This window comes from Bombina bombina, chromosome 2 (genome assembly GCF_027579735.1).
Source record: "Bombina bombina isolate aBomBom1 chromosome 2, aBomBom1.pri, whole genome shotgun sequence".
NCBI classification, from domain to species: domain Eukaryota; kingdom Metazoa; phylum Chordata; class Amphibia; order Anura; family Bombinatoridae; genus Bombina; species Bombina bombina.
The window spans coordinates 735,074,273-735,092,031 of record NC_069500.1 but is presented as its reverse complement, the minus strand read 5'-3'; the positions used below and the strand labels follow the sequence as shown (position 1 = coordinate 735,092,031).

The 17,759-nt window shown below is 36.9% G+C and overlaps 1 protein-coding gene across 1 annotated transcript; it reads left to right on the top strand.

Moving 5' to 3' along the window:
- The first annotated feature begins 2,120 nt into the window (after positions 1 to 2,120).
- RPS15 (ribosomal protein S15) lies at positions 2,121 to 7,516 on the top strand. The gene is made up of 4 exons (XM_053702774.1): positions 2,121 to 2,189; positions 3,472 to 3,557; positions 4,510 to 4,744; positions 7,367 to 7,516. The coding sequence occupies exons 1-4, from the start codon at positions 2,187 to 2,189 to the stop codon at positions 7,478 to 7,480; spliced, it is 438 nt and encodes a 145-aa protein (XP_053558749.1). The 5' UTR covers positions 2,121 to 2,186; the 3' UTR covers positions 7,481 to 7,516.
- The last annotated feature ends 10,243 nt before the right edge of the window (positions 7,517 to 17,759 follow it).

Here is a 17,759-nt window from a genome sequence, read left to right as displayed (position 1 = left end):
AAAATGTGGCCTGTTGGGAAGGCCTGATTACAAGTTTGAAAATGAGTGCTTTAGGGGCAGTGGAACAAGAAAAGCAAGCAAAATAAATGAGCATACACTGCAAGTTTTTTTTTATTATTCATAACAAAAAAAATGTACGGGGGATGCAATTTTGATTTTAATACGCCTTTAAAGAGATTCTAGTTTATGTTAGAGAACCATGTACTGAAATGATAAAGAGGGATATTTATGACACAAGAAATTATATGCCCTGCTTATACCTTTTCAACATTAGTAATATATAAAGATGCAAAAGTCCAGCACTCACTATTTTCTCATTTCAGGGAGGTGGCTTCACCTGCTACTGAGCCGCCACCCCCCCTCCCAGTTATATATTGGACACCTTGAAACCCTAAATAAGATAGAGACTTTTCATTAAAGTAGCTTCCCACTAAAGTCACATTAAAACAAGTAGCTTTATTGCACAACCACATACAACAAACCTATTTTCCAGTGATCGTACGCTTGTTGAATGCTTAAATATTTTAGAATACGAAGTTTAATTACGTGCAGTAAAAAAGGTAGAATTTGTGTTTTATTTTATTAAAATCAGTGGGGGCTTTTTGGTTACTGGTCCAGCAACTAAAGGCACTTTTCCGGATTTGGGTCACATTGGATCATGGTACTTGGAGTTTCAGGGAGATTGCATTCCATTTGCTGGCATCAGGGAGCCACTATTACCTTCTGGGAGACTCCCTGAACTTCAGGGAGAGTTGGGATGTCTGTATATATAATTATCATAAAGCAGAATAGGGATGAATGAAAAGGGTGAATGACAAAATGGAATGCCCATTGACTTTAATGGGATGTAAATTTAAAATTGCTATAGCAACACAACTAATATGCATATCAAGTAAATATTTACCAGGTATGTTCCCCAGGTACAGTAGCATATTGCACATCAAACATATACGAAACCCTATATTTCTCAAGTAAACCTGTAAAGTTAAAAAGCCAGTGGAATGTGTTTGCAGACATCCCAAGTCTCCCTGAAGTTCAGGGAGTCTCCCTGATTGTAATAGCGGCTCCCTGATGCCAGCAAATGGAATGCAATCTCCCTGAAACTCCAAGTACTATGATCCAATGTGGTCCAAATCCGGAAAAGTGTTTCTTTAAAGGATTACTTTCTGTTATAATTTTTAAGCTAAACAACTAACATATTAAAGTTAATAAACATTAATTAAAACCTACTGACCTATATTTTCTCCAAAACGAAGTTTCATAACGTTCTAAAAGTTATATCTTTTATTCGCCGATGATGTCACGTTATCCTGCCCACTATTTTCAGCACTGCATGTTCAAAATACTTAAACCAATAACTTTGTGTTTAAAGCGCCATTTTGAAACCTAGGTATTGTAAACGGATTGGTACAGAGCAAAGGATACCCACGGAGTGGGTTTGGAAAACAATTAAATTTGTAGACAAGATTTCTGATATACGGTAGAGATATGTTAATGAAATGCTATTGATAAAAAGCGTATTTGGGGTAGTTAGTTAGTAACAGGCATAGAAAATATTTACTTACAGTGGCCCTTTAAGGAATGCCTTTAGCTGCTGGGACGTTATAGAACCCTCAAAGCATGCATCAGTAACCAAAAAGCCCCCACTGATTCTAATAAAGTAAAAACACAAATACTACCTTATTTACTGCAGGTAATTAAACTTTGTATTCTAAAATATTTAAGCATTCAACAAGCGTACGATCACTGGAAAATAGGTTTGTTGTATGTGGTTGTGCAATAAAGCTACTTTTTGTTTAATGTGACTTTAGTGGGAAGCTACTTTAATGATAAGTCTGTATCTTACTTAGGGTTTCAAGGTGTCCAATATATAACTGGGAGGGGAGAATCCACCTCCCTGAAATGAGTTTTTGCAGGTTGGGATGTCTGTGTTTGCCTCCTATAAACTGAGCTTTTGCGATGCATGATATACAGTTTTTTTTTTTTTTTATTATTTTACATCCTCGATTTCACTAAAACACATTAAACGCATTTCCACTGCCACAATTTTCTAATAATTTCTACTAATATTGAGTTGACATCTTAACCGGAAATATTTTTTTTTTCTTCCCGGAAGTTTCTCCATCTCTCGCGATATCTTGTGACGCGTGGACGGGATCTCTCTTTTCCGTAGAGCTTCTGACAAGATGGTGGGTATTGCGTTCTTTCTGTGTTTGCAATCCGTTGTCATCTACCTCCTAGAATGTTTTCCTGTCTTTAACCCGGACTTATAAAGGGCGCATTGTTTGATATATTATGTTTTTGTTTCGTCTTGGGCGGTTTTAGCATATTTATTATATACATTTGAAGGTCTCTAGATTACTCTCCGGCCTTCTCTTTTAGTTTGTGTGTTACTGTTTTTAGCTTTCTTTTGATTTCTGCAACAAGACTTTTACTGACCGGTTTGCTTTTGAAGACATTCTGCTTATGTTACTGTTTGGAATATTGTGTGAGCGTACATGACAGCTATGTGACTGTGCAAACTGCAAACGTGCCTGGACTCTGTAGTAGTTTTCGTTAGTGTAACAGACGTTTTATATTTTTGTTTTTCTCTGTAAGGTTTATTCTTGGGTTGAAACATTTTATATATACAACACAAAAACAGTACTGCGTGCATATCATGACAAATCAATCTATAGTATTGGCTTCTGCTTTATTGTACTTTGATAAATAACCCACCGCTTCCCATGGTAATCCTTAGTTTCAAAAGGTTTATCGCCAACATTTAGGTGTAGTTTAGACTCTTTAGATCGGGTAAGGGAGAGACTTCTTACTGCAATGGCTATATTAATATTAGGGAGAGGGATAAATAAAGTTTTACAAGGACATTTAAAATATATCTGACTCAATTTGTTCGTTTATTAGGTGAGGGTTTCACCTGTAATTATTAGGTTACATCGGCAGCACTCCCAATTATGTAGATATAAACTTTTGTAAAGTGTGCCAAACTTTGTATTTGTTTTTATAAATAAAAGGGAGACTGACCATCTTCCATTGGTTAAAGCACCCCTCCCAAGCTCAGGTGTACTCATGATAGTGTAAGGAAGTTGTGTATATAAAGCCAGAGAAAAGCAGTAATGATTCAGCCCATAAAGGCAAAGGACTGTAGTGTTGGCTCCAGTGAAGTCTATATTGGGACACCTAGTAAGTTGGTGACTGGCTAAGCAGAATATGGCCATATTGTGTGACTAAGGTTCCAATTTTAATATATAATCAGATGCTTTTGCAGGTTTTTTTTGTAGCATTTTAAAATGTTTATTTGCAATGGATGTGCGACAATACCCTCTATTTTGTGGGTTCATGGATATTATGTATATTTTTATGTATATTCCATAACCGTCCATGCCTTAGAAATTGGTCATTTTATATGTTTCTCTGTCCTCCCAATATAATATATGCATCATTTATTTTAAAATATAATATTTTATTCAGGCGGACGTTGAGCAGAAGAAGAAAAGGACCTTCAGGAAATTCACCTACCGTGGGGTGGACTTGGACCAGTTGCTTGATATGTCATAGTAAGTGTTCATTTATTTTATATGTATATTTTGTGCTCCTAAAGTGATTGCAAAGTTTAAGGAATTGGTGCCCAGTATCTAAAAATACTCTTTAAAGACAGCGGCACTTTAATTCATTAGATTTTACAAGCACGTTTTTTAAATTAAAAAAAAACGTTCCTTTACGTTACTGTAAACAGACCGCCGATCCTCTGCATCTCAGACTGTATTTTGCAGGTCAATGACAAATCCGGCTTCCTCCAATTGTTGCGTGCCCCCTTTGGAGTCCAGTTCGTGGAGCATGCACTGATTGGAGGAAGCTGCGTTTGTCATCAATATGCAAAATACAGAAGGAGATGTGGACGGAGGATCTGTGGTTTGTTTACTGTAACAAAAAGGTAAGGGTTTTTTTTTTTTTTTTTTGCATATTTGTAAAGTTTGAGGAATTAGTGTCACTCTTTAAGAGTGTTTAGATACTGGGCTTTAATTCCTTAAACTTTACAATCACTTTAGTTTTATAACATGATTGTCCTAAAAATGCCACCTTTCTGTCACTTCTGAAAACGATACATGCTTGTGTGCAAAGAGGGTTAAACATAGGTGTTGAATGGACATAAATGCTAGGCATTTAATGTCCTTTTAAAAGTAAAGATTAGACTGAGAAAAATATGCAGTTATAGTTTACATTCTGAAGAAATAAAAGTGCATTTTAGTTTCCCTAAAATAATGGGCACTGCCATAATGTAACCTAGTTTTCCACAGGTTTAAAAGCCTGCAACCTTACATCCTCTGGCGAAGCAAGATAGAGGTAGTAATAAACTACCAGAATGATCAAAACTGACTAGCATATAGCAGTGTTAGACTTGTTAGTTGGATTCCTATAAAAGGCGACCAAATAAATAGCAGTTTATGTAAAACTGGATAGAATTGCTGCTATTTTTTTAGTTTCAGTCTAATCTGTTCCCTATCTTAGTGAGCAGATCATGCAGCTGTACTGTGCCCGTCAGCGTCGCCGTCTAAACAGAGGACTCCGCCGCAAGCAAAACTCTCTTCTTAAACGTCTGCGAAAGGCGAAAAAGGAAGCTCCTCCCATGGAGAAACCAGATGTTATCAAGACTCATTTAAGAGATATGATCATCCTTCCAGAGATGGTGGGCAGCATGGTAGGCGTTTACAATGGTAAAGCCTTCAACCAGGTGGAAATAAAGGTAAGTGGTCATATAAAAATTTCTGATAAAATGTACCATCCTATGTTTACAAAGCTCCACTGTAAACCCTTGCTGAAAAAATAAAATCATGCGATTGTCGATGCTATCACATAATTTAAAGTCCGGGATCTGATCATGGGGTACTGCCTATGCTGCGAGGCATGCTCCCCTCAGCCTGACTGGCTTTCCATGCTGTCCTAATGGTGTTAATCTCCTGTGCTGTTAGGGTAACATGTAATGTCCTGATGGCGTGAAGGAGTTAATGGAATTATTTGTGCCGCGTTAAATTATAATTGTACCTAAATCCTGTCTTGCAAATTTGTATAGCTGTAAAATCGCATTTACATTTTTTTTTTTTTAATTAAAGGGACATTATACACAAATGTTTTGTAGATCCATTTATATAGCCTATACTGGTGTTTTTTTTTTTTTTTTGTTTTTTTTTTTTAAATATAAATGTATAGTTTTGCTTACTTTTAAATAACATTGCTCTGATTTTTTTCAGACTCCTAACCAAGCCCCAAAGTTTTACAATACTGATGTATACCTACTCCAGCTTGCATAATTATCTGTTCATATTCTTCTTTATAGTAGTGTATTACATGCAGTTATATGAAAATTGGTGTATACTGTCCCTTTAAAGAACAATGTTAAAGGGGCAGTCTAGTCCAAAATAACTTTCATGATTCAGATAGGGCATGTAACTTTAAACAATTTTCCAATTTATTTTTATCACCAATTTTGCTTTGTTCTCTTGGTATTCTTAGTTGAAAGCTTTACCTAGGAGATTCATATGCTAATTTCTTAGACCTTGAAGGCCACTTTTTCAGAATGCATCTTAAGTTTTTCACCACTAGAGGGTGTTAGTTCATGTGTTTCATATAGATAACTTCACGTGCATGAGCACAGTGTTATCTGGGAGCAGGCACTGATTAGCTAAACTACAAGTCTGTCAAAATAACTGAAATAAAGGGGCAGTTTGCAGAGGCTTAGATACAAGGTAATCAGAGGTTAAAAGTATATTGATATAACTGTTGGTTATGCGAAACTGGGGAATGGGTAATAAAGGGATTTTCTATCTTTTAAAACAATAAAAATTCTGGTGTAGACTGTCCCTTTAACTGTTTTATGCAACAACAATATATATACACACACACACACTGAAGTAGCAAACATCTTGCTGATAAGACTGCTCTGTCTGAATTCCTCCAGAAGTGAGGCATGCAGTACTAGTGCAGCTTTGCCAGTATCTGCAAAACTGCGCTAGTGAACCCCCTTAACAGCTGTGCAACGTACTTTTGTAGGATCGCTGGTGTGGCTACTGATTGACACCTTCCCTCCATGATTTTTTTTTTAAAATGCCCATTTGGCTTGGAATAGGGGATTTTATATATTTTTTTGGCAACAAACTGAGGGTGGGTTACTCCCCAATATATATATATATCTATCTATCTCTTAAAGGGACAGGAAACCCCAAAATTCTTTTTTGATTTGGATTGAACATTTGCTTCACTATCTTATACTTTGCTGATGGAATAGTATTTCACTACTGGCAGCTAAATGAACACATAGTTAGCCAATCACAAGAGACAAATGTGTGTAGGCATCACTCAGCAGCTAGCTCCCACTAGTGTAGGATATGTGTATTTTTCAACAATGAATACCAAGAGAAAAAGCACATTTGAAAACAGAAATTAATTTTAAGTGATGACGAATCTGCAATCCACTAATGGCCGTTATGTCTGTGCAAAGGCGCTGAACGCCTGGGGGGGGCGGACAACGATTAGTGGATTGCAGATTCGTCATTTTAACAAGACTATGGTGGTTGGAGGAACGATGCTTATCGTTTTAGTATTAAAGGCTAAAAATATCAAGATTTGGATATATTACCAATTTAATGAATGAAAGTATCACTATTTTTAAAAAAAAAAAAAAATTCTATCCTATGACTTGAGCGAGTACACTTAAAGGGACACTGAACCCAATTTAATTTGTTCATGATTCAGATAGCGCATACAATTTTAAGCAACTTTCTAATTTACTCCTATTTTCTTTTCTCTTACCATCTTTATTTGAAAATCACAAATGTAAATCTTAGCAGCCAGCCCATTTTAGGTTCAGTACCATGGATAGCGCTTGCTTATTGGAGGCTGACATTTACCCACCAATAAGCAAGCATAACCCAGGTTCTCAACCAGAAATGGGCCGGCTCCTATGCATCATATTCCTGCTTTTTAAATAAAGATAGCAAGAGAACGATAAAAATTTATAGGAGTAAATTAGAAAGTTGTTTAAAATTGCATACTGTATCGGAATCAAATTAAAAATATGGGTTCGGTGTCCCTTTAAGTTTACATTCACTTAAAGTGTCTTAAAATCACAATCTGTCTGAATAATGCAAGTTTAATTTTGGCTTCCCTATCCCTTTTTTTTAATTGTATGAATAATCTGCTCTATATACTGAAGATCTTGTGTTGAAATATTCATACTTGGGAGTAAGCAAACTGCAATTAAAGACAGGGCTGTGTACCTTTCACCCTTCTTGTAAATGTACAGTTTTTTTTATTTTAAAATAAAATGTAAGTGTTTTTGAAAATTTATTAACGGACTTCTTTCTTGCAGCCTGAAATGATTGGCCATTACTTGGGTGAGTTTTCCATCACTTACAAGCCTGTGAAACACGGTCGACCTGGTATTGGTGCCACTCACTCTTCTCGGTTCATTCCTCTGAAGTAATATGCTTGTGATGTAAATAAAGGAATATTTCCAGTATTTGTCCTGGGTGTTGTGTTTTTTTTTGTGTTTTTGTTTTTTTTATATTCAGTGAACTGGACTCTCATTTACAATATTAAAGGGACTTTAAAGTTTATAATCATGCTATATCCAATTTATTTAAGTTAAACATCTTTCCATTTTCTTTTGTTACCGATTTTTGCTTTGTGCCCTGGGTTCTATTTGTTAGAGTAGGTGAGCTCAGGACTGTGCACACCTCTTTAGCCAACTAGCAGCAGTTTTTGCAACATTGTTTTATAGCTGTTATACTTTGTTGCAAATATTTCTGCCATAGTTTGCATGTGCATGCTCCTAATTGCCTACCTAGGTTTACTGTTCAAAAAAGGATACCAGTAGAATTTATTATATTTATACACAGTGTTACAGGATCCCTAACTTCTAATATTACATGCTCTAATGAAAACTTGTAGATTTTAGCATGCTCTAATATAAATTCAGTTTTACAATTCAATGTTAAAACACTTTAATATAGGACCACTAAATGCAATAGAAGTAATGAAGACATTGCACTAACACCTACTCTGAACTTCAAATAAGCAGTAGATATATTTTCTCCCATTTACTGCCCCCCTGTATCATGTGATATCAGCCAATCAGGCTAGTATATGTATACTTTGCATTCTGCACATGCTCAGTAGGATCTTGTTCCCCAGAAAGTTTTGTATATAAAGACTGCAATCTTTGAAATTGGAAGTAAATTGAAAAGTGTCTTAAAACTGCATGCTCTATCTGAACCATACGTTTTTGACTTGAGTGTCCCTTTTAAAAGGGACTGTAAACATCTTGTAATTATGTCTGTGTTGCTATAGAATAACTTATTGGCAGCTGTAAACCTTTTTAAAACCAGTTTTCTAGAAATTGCTCAAATTTCAAAGCTAAATTATATTGCAATTTTTCAAGGTTTTTATATTGCAATTTTTCAAGGTGTTTACTGTCCTATACTTGTAAGTTACCATTTTAGTCTGTTTTATTTGTGATTCTGTATGACTTTTAGGAAATTGCTAAATGTTTAGTTTAACCTTTGAGTTTCCGTGGCTAAAAATATTTATTATGGTTAATTGTTCAGGAACTTCCCAGTGTTTTGGTCAAGAAGTTTGGGTGGATGCACAAGTATAAAAACTTCCACTCAATCTTTAGTTCTTCCTCATTGTTTCCATCTATTGGTTATCTGCTTTTACTGCTGGCACCTTGAGTTGTGCATTGCAGATAAAGTAGATGTCATTTTGCCCTTGTCACACTTGCTGCCAACTCTGTTCATTCCTCTGCTGCCACAGGATATTATTAAATAACCTAAACATTCAGGGGTTTGATAGATTGCGGATTTCCGTCAACTGAGTTTGTATAGTACAGATTGCCCTTTATGGGCCATTAAAGACGGTTTATAAAACTAATAGTATGTCTAAGCATAGCATTGCAAAAATCTGATTTCAAAATGCTTTTAAAAGACTTTAACCCTATCCTGCTGGGAATTATTTGATGTAAACAAATAAGTAAAAATTTAAAACATGCAATCATGTGACGACGCTAGGCACACCCTGCAGCCTGTAATCCCATTTAGGAAGCTTCTATGGCTTTAGTATAGTCAAATTGCTATGACGTTCCATGCCGTCATAACGGCGCTAAAGCCCAGTGCAGTTAGGACGGCGTTAAAACGTCCTAACGGTGGGAAGGGGTTTAAAACTGCAGTTTTGCTATAAATGTTTAGGGATAGGCTACAGCAAATGGCAACCACTGTTCATACACTAGACTATAACGTACATTTTCTATTACAGTCTCAAGATGTTTACTGTCCTTTTTAAGAACTAATCCTGCCCTTGTGTTGAAAAGTGCTGAAAGAGGATTGTTCAGCACAGGAATGTCTATTTTACTTAAGTTTTTATATCTATAGCCTAAGTTGTTAAAGTAGCAAGGGAATCCATAGTTTTAAAGTCTTAAAGTAAATGCAAACTCTGCTTCATCACTCAAGTTCTGCGTGACATTGACCTTTAAATAACATGAGTTTCATTCATCATTTTACTTATCTATTCGCAGTTACCGTTATTTTCAATGTTTTTAGCTGTCCGCTGTCATTATAATCCTCCACCCGGCATTTGCTATTGCTCGTTGTCATTTTTAGCCACGATCAGCATAACCAATAACAGCACTAACCACAGGGGGACCCAACACCTTTATATGTCGTCACATGTCCGTATTGCGCTTGCGTTAGACTCCGCTTACAACATGCTTCTCAGAAGCTCGTTCACAATTGGCGCATGCGCATTTGCAAATTTCCCTGAGTTCATTTGTTATTGAAAGAATATACGGATTGTGCGATGGAGGATGAGATCCTTGCTGCGCTATCCAACGATAGTATTCAGTGAATGTACTGATTCACTGAAATGTTGATTGACAGCGGAATCGTTGTTTGACGCATGCGCAGTGTGTAACTGAGATGGGAGCGCGCATTGCCACTACGTAAACAGCGGGTGGGACTGCTGTATACGTAATATTGCAGAGAATAAGGAAGTGGAGAGTAGGAGGAGCAGGTATAGTGAAAATACGATATTTAGAAATGGAGATTTAAATTAAACATTTTATTAACAAATGAAAGTGGCGGTATGATACTTATTCTCTAGATATTTATACTTTCAAAACAGTGAAAATTGACAATCACTTTAAGGGACAAGAACCCCAAATATTTTTCATGATTTTTTTTTTTACTACTTTCCAATTTACTTAATTTTTTCTTTTGGTATCCTTTGTTGAAAAACATACTTGGGTAGGCTCAGTAGCTGGGAACTAGCTGTTGATTGGTGGTTGCACATATATACTTGTTTTCAGTTAGCTCCCAGTAGTTCATTGGTTCTCCAACAAAGGATACCAAGATAATGATGCAAAATTAATAGAAGTAAATTGGTTAAAATGGTATGCTCTGTCTGAATCATGAAAGAGGAAAAAAATTGTTTCAGGTCATTTTCCACACCAGGTAGATGTTTGGTTTCTACCAAACCAGTGAGTGGGAGGCAGCATTAAAGGGACACTGAACCCATTTTTTTTTTCTTTCGTGATTCAGATAGAGCATGCAATTTTAAGCAACTTTATTATTTACTCCTATTAATGTTTCTTTGTTCTTTTGCTATCTTTATATGAAAAAGCATCTAAGCTTTTTCTTGGTTCAGACTCTGGACAGCAGTTTTTGATTGGTGGATGAATTTATCCACCTATCAGCAAGGACAACCTAGGTTAGCAAAATGGGCCGGCATCTAAACTTACATTCTTGCATTTCAAATAGATACCAAGAGAATAACGAACATTTGATAATAGGAGTAAATCGGAAAGTTGCTCTATCTGAATCACAAAAGAGAAAATTTGGGTTCAGTGTCCCTTTAAGCATTTTCTGGCTGTGGAGGGACTGGTCAAGCCTACTGTTTCTGGATAAGTTTTGGAAGATGTGAAAATCCAGGGAGGTAAGATAGTGGAAGGGGAGGTTTTGATGGCTCTCACGTATAGCCAGAATAGTTGCTCAATCTTGCCCATCTAGATGAGGTATTGTTTGATTTTTTTAAAGCCTCATGATGAATTCATGGGAGGGGGAAGAAATGTTTGTAATATAAAACATTGTGAATGCCAGCTCTTGACCCGAACCACTTTCTGCCACTTTTCTCAGTAGTGGAGTTGTTCACACCAACCTCATTCTGTATGGAAATAAAAATCCTTTGGAGATCTGCTTAAATCTTGCATGAAAACTCACTTCTCCACGCTATTTAACCATTTCACTATCGTGAATTTCAGAAGAAAACTTAACCAAAATACCGTAGCATTTTTGCTATTACTCCATTTAAACAGAAATAAAGCTTTTTTTTTTTTAATAATTTGTTTACCTAGCACTACTGTATAAGACAACCCAAGGTATTTACAGTATCCACGGATCTCCGCATCTCTCCATCGGAAGTGGACCCACAGTAGAAAGGTCACCCAATTCCTCCACTTTGACCAGAGTGCCGTAGCAACAGTCGAACAGGTCACAGATGTCCAACATCAAAGAAAAAGAGCAGGCATTACAAATGGTGCAATAAAATCTTCCAATGTATTAACATCCATTAAAAAAAAAAAACTGCACAGACATGCAGGATGACATACAGGGCAGTACTGATGTGTTTCGTGCCCTCTAGTGGCGCTTGCTCGTAGAGAGGTGACTGATACAATAATAGTGTCCTATTCCCTCGGTTGACCTTTGATTACCGCAAAAAATAAACCTAATGTGAAAACTGAGATGTGCCATATGACGCCATGACGTGTTTTATGCAGAACAGATATTTGTTTTCGTCTTTCTCATTTGTATATGTTGCATATCATTTAAAGAAAGGAGTGTATACATTTTTTTCTTCAAATTCTTTTGAATCTATTACCTACCCCCATGTGGTGGCACTACTGCTAAATATATAGCTTGAATGGCTATGTCTGCCACATTTGTAAAATGAAAGCTATTGAAATGATTGGCTACTGCTTATTCTTTGATGTAATTTTTTACATCCCTAACGTGTTAACCAAATCTTATTGCTCTTGTGGGTTTTTTTCTTTCTTTCTACATACTGGCCATTACATAGATTACAAGTTAAATATGTAGTACCACAATTAGCATAAAAAATAATTCCAACTTGTTGATTAATGGCACTGGAAATACATTTGTCACCTTGTAGTACATTAATACACATGTGACAATTCCTCTTACATCTAAAATTTCCATTTTTACATAACCAATGTGGTCTTGTTCCGTTACTACTTTTTTTATGTGCCAAAGTTCTTTGGTTTTTTTCTAAACAAACTTACAATTGCTTATCAACGGTTTCAAAACCTTGTCTCCAGATAAAATATGCATGTTTCTTTAAGATTTTTACTATTTCATCATATCGTTGTGTATACTATGTAGTATAAACTATATCATCTTTAAAGCGATCATCTTCCTTATCTACTCTTTTTGTTGTTACTTTGACACAAGCTTTCACTTCATTATGATACCTTACTAAATGAACTTGGTCATACCCTCTGCATAGCAACCTATCTCTTGATTTTTTGGTTTGCTGTTCATAAATTTCCTCTAGTATTCCCTGAAGTGGGTTTTCTATATGTTTTTGTGACAATCATATTATCTACTGTCTTACTATTTGTAGTGCCTGCTCTTTTTCTTTAACCCAAGGTATTGATCTAGGCCCATTTTGGTATATTTCATGCCACAATTTCACCGCCAAATGTGATTCTATTAAAAAAAAGTTAACTTTTTAACAAACGTTGGGTTTCTTACTGAAATTATTTACATACAGCTTGTGCAATCATGGCACGCATTTTTTTGAAAGCTTCTCTGGCATCCCTTTGTTCAGAAATAGCAGACATAATATATGGCTTTGGCGTTGCTTTTTGGTAATTAGAAGGCTGCTAGTTGCAGTTGCGCATCACATTAAATTTAGCTTTAGTGTAGAGCACTGGTTTTCAAACCTGTCCTCGGGCCTCCCCAGCAGGCCAGGTTTTCAGGTTTATCTTGGGTGAGAGCAGGTAAAATAACCATGTTTACTAATCAGCTGATTATTTCACCCATGCTCCAGGTTAGATATCCTCAAAATGTGGCCTCTTAGGGTCGGCCTAAGGATAGGTTTGAAAACCAGTGGAGTAAAGATTACCCTCCCACCCCTGATCCCTCCCAAACAGCTCTTTTCCCTCCCTCGTCACCCACATCTTATGTAATGGCAAACAGTTTGCCAGTATGGAGATTTAAGACCTTAGTTTTTTTTTAATTATTAAATATTTTTATATTTACTGCAATGTATGCCTCCTTACTAACTATTGTCTGCCATCTTTGGTACTGGCAGCGGTCTGTTTATTTTTTCTTCATTTTTTCTTCATTTTTTCTTCATTTTCTGTATTGTTGTGGTCCCTACACCTGCCGGGACCAGCAACAATGGTTACAGACGGTGACACACACAATGTCACTGCGTGTAACGATCAGGCATCTACCCTCATATAGAACTGGAGCACCACCGAGACTGCTGGAGCTTCCTGAAGCTCAGACGTATATATACGTTGTGCGGTACGATAGCCAAAGTACTGCATAACGTGTATATATACGTCTATTTGTGTGAAGGGGTTAAAGAGACAGTATACCCTAATTTAGTTTCCTTTTTATTTGTTTCCTGTTGGAGTGCATTAAATGGTTTACAAATAGCTCATTTAACTTTATTTTTTAATTTGAAATAGCTGATTTTGCCTTTGTTATCCCTAACTATACTGAACGTTTCTATACTTATTAGCTAACGAAACGTGTATTCTCATTTAATTGTGTAACTCTGCAAATGTCTGTATAAGTGTAGACAGAAATAGGCAATGAAATGTTAGTTTTCAATTGTTCCCTCTACCTCCTAATGGAAACGTAATTTCTTCTAAAAATTGGGCTTTGGTTTATAGACAGATAATCTAAAGAAGCATGGATGTGTACAGAAAGTGATAAAATGATATCCGATTTCACCGCTCAACCCATTTTGAAGGCTGTGGTTATAAAGAACAAAACCAGGAATTTCAAATACAACAATCTTGAGTAACAATTTATCTATTAATTGGAAACATATTAAGGTAAAAACTATTTTATATTACAATGTCCCTTTTTTAAAAGAGCATTTTAGTGATACAATAACATTTGAGCTACTTTACAAGAATTAAGCACATATTAAACAGAAGTGATGGTAAATCCTAGCGCTTGTGAAACGCTAGGATTTACCATTGGAACATGTATAGAAGTATAGAATACTTCATTCTAAAAGCTCCTTTATTTGTTCCAAGCATTCATTACACTAAGCTGCTAAGGCAGCCCACTGCTGAACACCATGTGGCTGAGAGGTGACGTTTTCACCTCTTAGCCAATAGCCCGGGGGGGAAATCTGGCAACATAAGAATAGCCATTCCTTTTTAAAACTATTAAAAAATACACAATTTGACATCTAAAACTTTACTTACCTTTTAAGTGCAGCTCTCCTCTTCAGTGCAGCAGTTTAATTTTAACAGCCATGTCACAAGCTCGCTGTCTAATCACAGCTCCTGATTGTGTCATTCAGCTAATTGTAGTGCACTTTAGCGCTAGGTAAAGCTATCGGCTGCTTTACCTAGAGTGGGAGCCCTCTTCATTTAGTCGAATGACAGTGAGCCCATGAAGTAGTTAAAAAAAAAAAAAAACGTGTCGAGCCGAAGACTGCTGCACTTACAAGGTAAGAAAAGTTTAGCTGCCAAATTCTGTTTTAAATTTTTTTTTTTTTAAAGAATGGCTATACTTATGTTACATAATTCTGCACCATCTTAGATAATGTTTACTGTCCATTTAATGGTGATGCACTGCCTGTGCACATTAGGAAAGTACATACTGCTTTTTAGAGTAAGCACAGTTGGGATTAGGGTTGCCACCTCGGCCATGTTTTCCTGGACACTTATGAGTTACACATGCTGCAGGGTGTGCAAGGAGGAACATGAATAGTGCTGTCCAGGGTTACTATTTTTGTGCTGTCCAGCAGCACAATGCAGGTTTCTCCCTGAACACCCTGCAACATGTGTAACTCATAAGTGTCCAGGAATACATGGCCGAGGTGGCAACCCTAGTTGGGATTGGCTGGTGAGCACAGGGCTTCACAAGACTATTTAGTATAGGCAGATAGGATGCTGCATGCTGTTGTACAAACCGCACTTGCCACCTGCTCTGAATTTGCATTGCAGTCTGTAGCCAGGACAAGGACAGAAGTAAAACAGGGAGAAGAGGAATTGTAATGCACCACAATTGTGTAGTCTACACCACTATACTGCAAACAGCAGCAGAAGCCCACAGAACTGCATCACTTGTGCTTGTTAACATTCAACTCCTGAATCATTATTCATCAAGCCACTGGAGTTATCAGGACTCTCCTGACTTGCTGCCAGTATGATAGAATATTGAGGCCACCTACCAGTAGGTGTAGTTTTTAGTGATATAATAATTCAATGGGACATGTTAGGCAAAACTGAAATGCACATGAATACATTTCAGTAGATGTATTTTTTGCAATACACATGTATTAGAAAAAATGCTTCCTCATGAAGCTACCTCTATTTCAGTGGTAGCTTTTTACTCTGCACATGTGCATGCAGAGTATATGTACGTGCACGTGCACACTGAATATTGTGATTTTTTTTAATTGTGTGTGTGTGCGTGACTTTATAGATGAATAGGTGCAATTTACATTTCTTCTGTTATGTGTGATCAGTCCACGGGTCATCATTACTTCTGGGATATAACTCCTCCCCAACAGGAAATGCAAGAGGATTCACCCAGCAGAGCTGCATATAGCTCCTCCCCTCTACGTCACTCCCAGTCATTCTCTTGCACCCAACGACTAGATAGGATGTGTGAGAGGACTATGGTGATTATACTTAGTTTTTATAACTTCAATCAAAAGTTTGTTATTTTACAATAGCACCGGAGCGTGTTATTACCTCTCTGGCAGAGTTTGAAGAAGAATCTACCAGAGTTTTTTACTATGATTTTAACCGGAGTAGTTAAGATCATATTGCTGTTTCTCGGCCATCTGAGGGAGGTAAAAGCTTCAGATCAGGGGACAGCGGGCAGATGAATCTGCATTGAGGTATGTAGCAGTTTTTATTTTCTGAATGGAATTGATGAGAAAATCCTGCCATACCGTTATAATAACATGTATGTATACTCTACACTTCAGTATTCTGGGGATGGTATTTCACTGGAATTACTCTGTTAAAAGTACATTAAACCTTTTAATAGGTATTTATTATGTTAAACGTTTTTGCTGGAATGTAGAATCGTTTGCATTTTCTGAGGTACTGAGTGAATAAATGTTTGGGCATTATTTTTCCACTTGGCAGTTGCTTGTTTTAATTGTGACAGTTTCGTTTCTCTCTCACTGCTGTAGTGTGAGAGGGAGGGGCCGTTTTTGGCGCTCTTTGCTACGCATCAAAAATTTCCAGTCAGTTACTCTTGTATTTCCTGCATGATCCGGTTCATCTCTAACAGAACTCAGGGGTCTTCAAACTTCTTTGAAGGGAGGTAGATTCTCTCAGCAGAGCTGTGAGACTTATATATTGACTGTGATTAAAAACGTTGCTCTGTAATTTTTATGTTTCAAATTTAATTATTGTTACTTTACTAATGGGAACAAACCTTTGCTAAAAGTTGTGTTGTTTTCAAGGATTGATGCTTTAACTGTTTTTCAGTTCATTATTTCAACTGTCATTTAATCGTTTAGTGCTTCTTTGAGGCACAGTACGTTTTTGTTAAATAAGATTGTAACCAAGTTGCAAGTTTATTGCTAGTGTGTTAAACATGTCTGATTCAGAGGAAGATACCTGTGTCATTTGTTCCAATGCCAAGGTGGAGCCCAATAGAAATTTATGTACTAACTGTATTGATGCTACTTTAAATAAAAGCCAATCTGTACAAATTGAACAAATTTCACCAAATAGCGAGGGGAGAGTTATGCCGACTAACTCGCCTCACGTGTCAGTACCTGCATCTCCCGCCCGGGAGGTGCGTGATATTGTGGCGCCTAGTACATCTGGGCGGCCATTACAGATAACATTACAAGATATGGCTACTGTTATGACTGAAGTTTTGGCTAAATTACCAGAACTAAGAGGCAAGCGTGATCACTCTGGGGTGAGAACAGAGTGCGCTGATAATACTAGGGCCATGTCTGATACTGCGTCACAGCTTGCAGAGCATGAGGACGGAGAGCTTCATTCTGTGGGTGACGGTTCTGTTCCAAACAGATTGGATTCAGATATTTCAAATTTTAAATTTAAATTGGAGAACCTCCGTGTATTACTAGGGGAGGTTTTAGCGGCTCTTAATGATTGTAACACTGTTGCAATACCAGAGAAATTGTGTAGGTTGGATAAATACTTTGCGGTACCGGCGAGTACTGACGTTTTTCCTATACCTAAGAGACTAACTGAAATTGTTACTAAGGAGTGGGATAGACCCGGTGTGCCGTTCTCACCCCCTCCAATATTTAGAAAGATGTTTCCAATAGATGCCACCACACGGGACTTATGGCAAACGGTCCCTAAGGTGGAGGGAGCAGTTTCTACTTTAGCTAAGCGTACCACTATCCCGGTGGAGGATAGCTGTGCTTTTTCAGATCCAATGGATAAAAAGTTAGAGGGTTACCTTAAGAAAATGTTTGTTCAACAAGGTTTTATATTG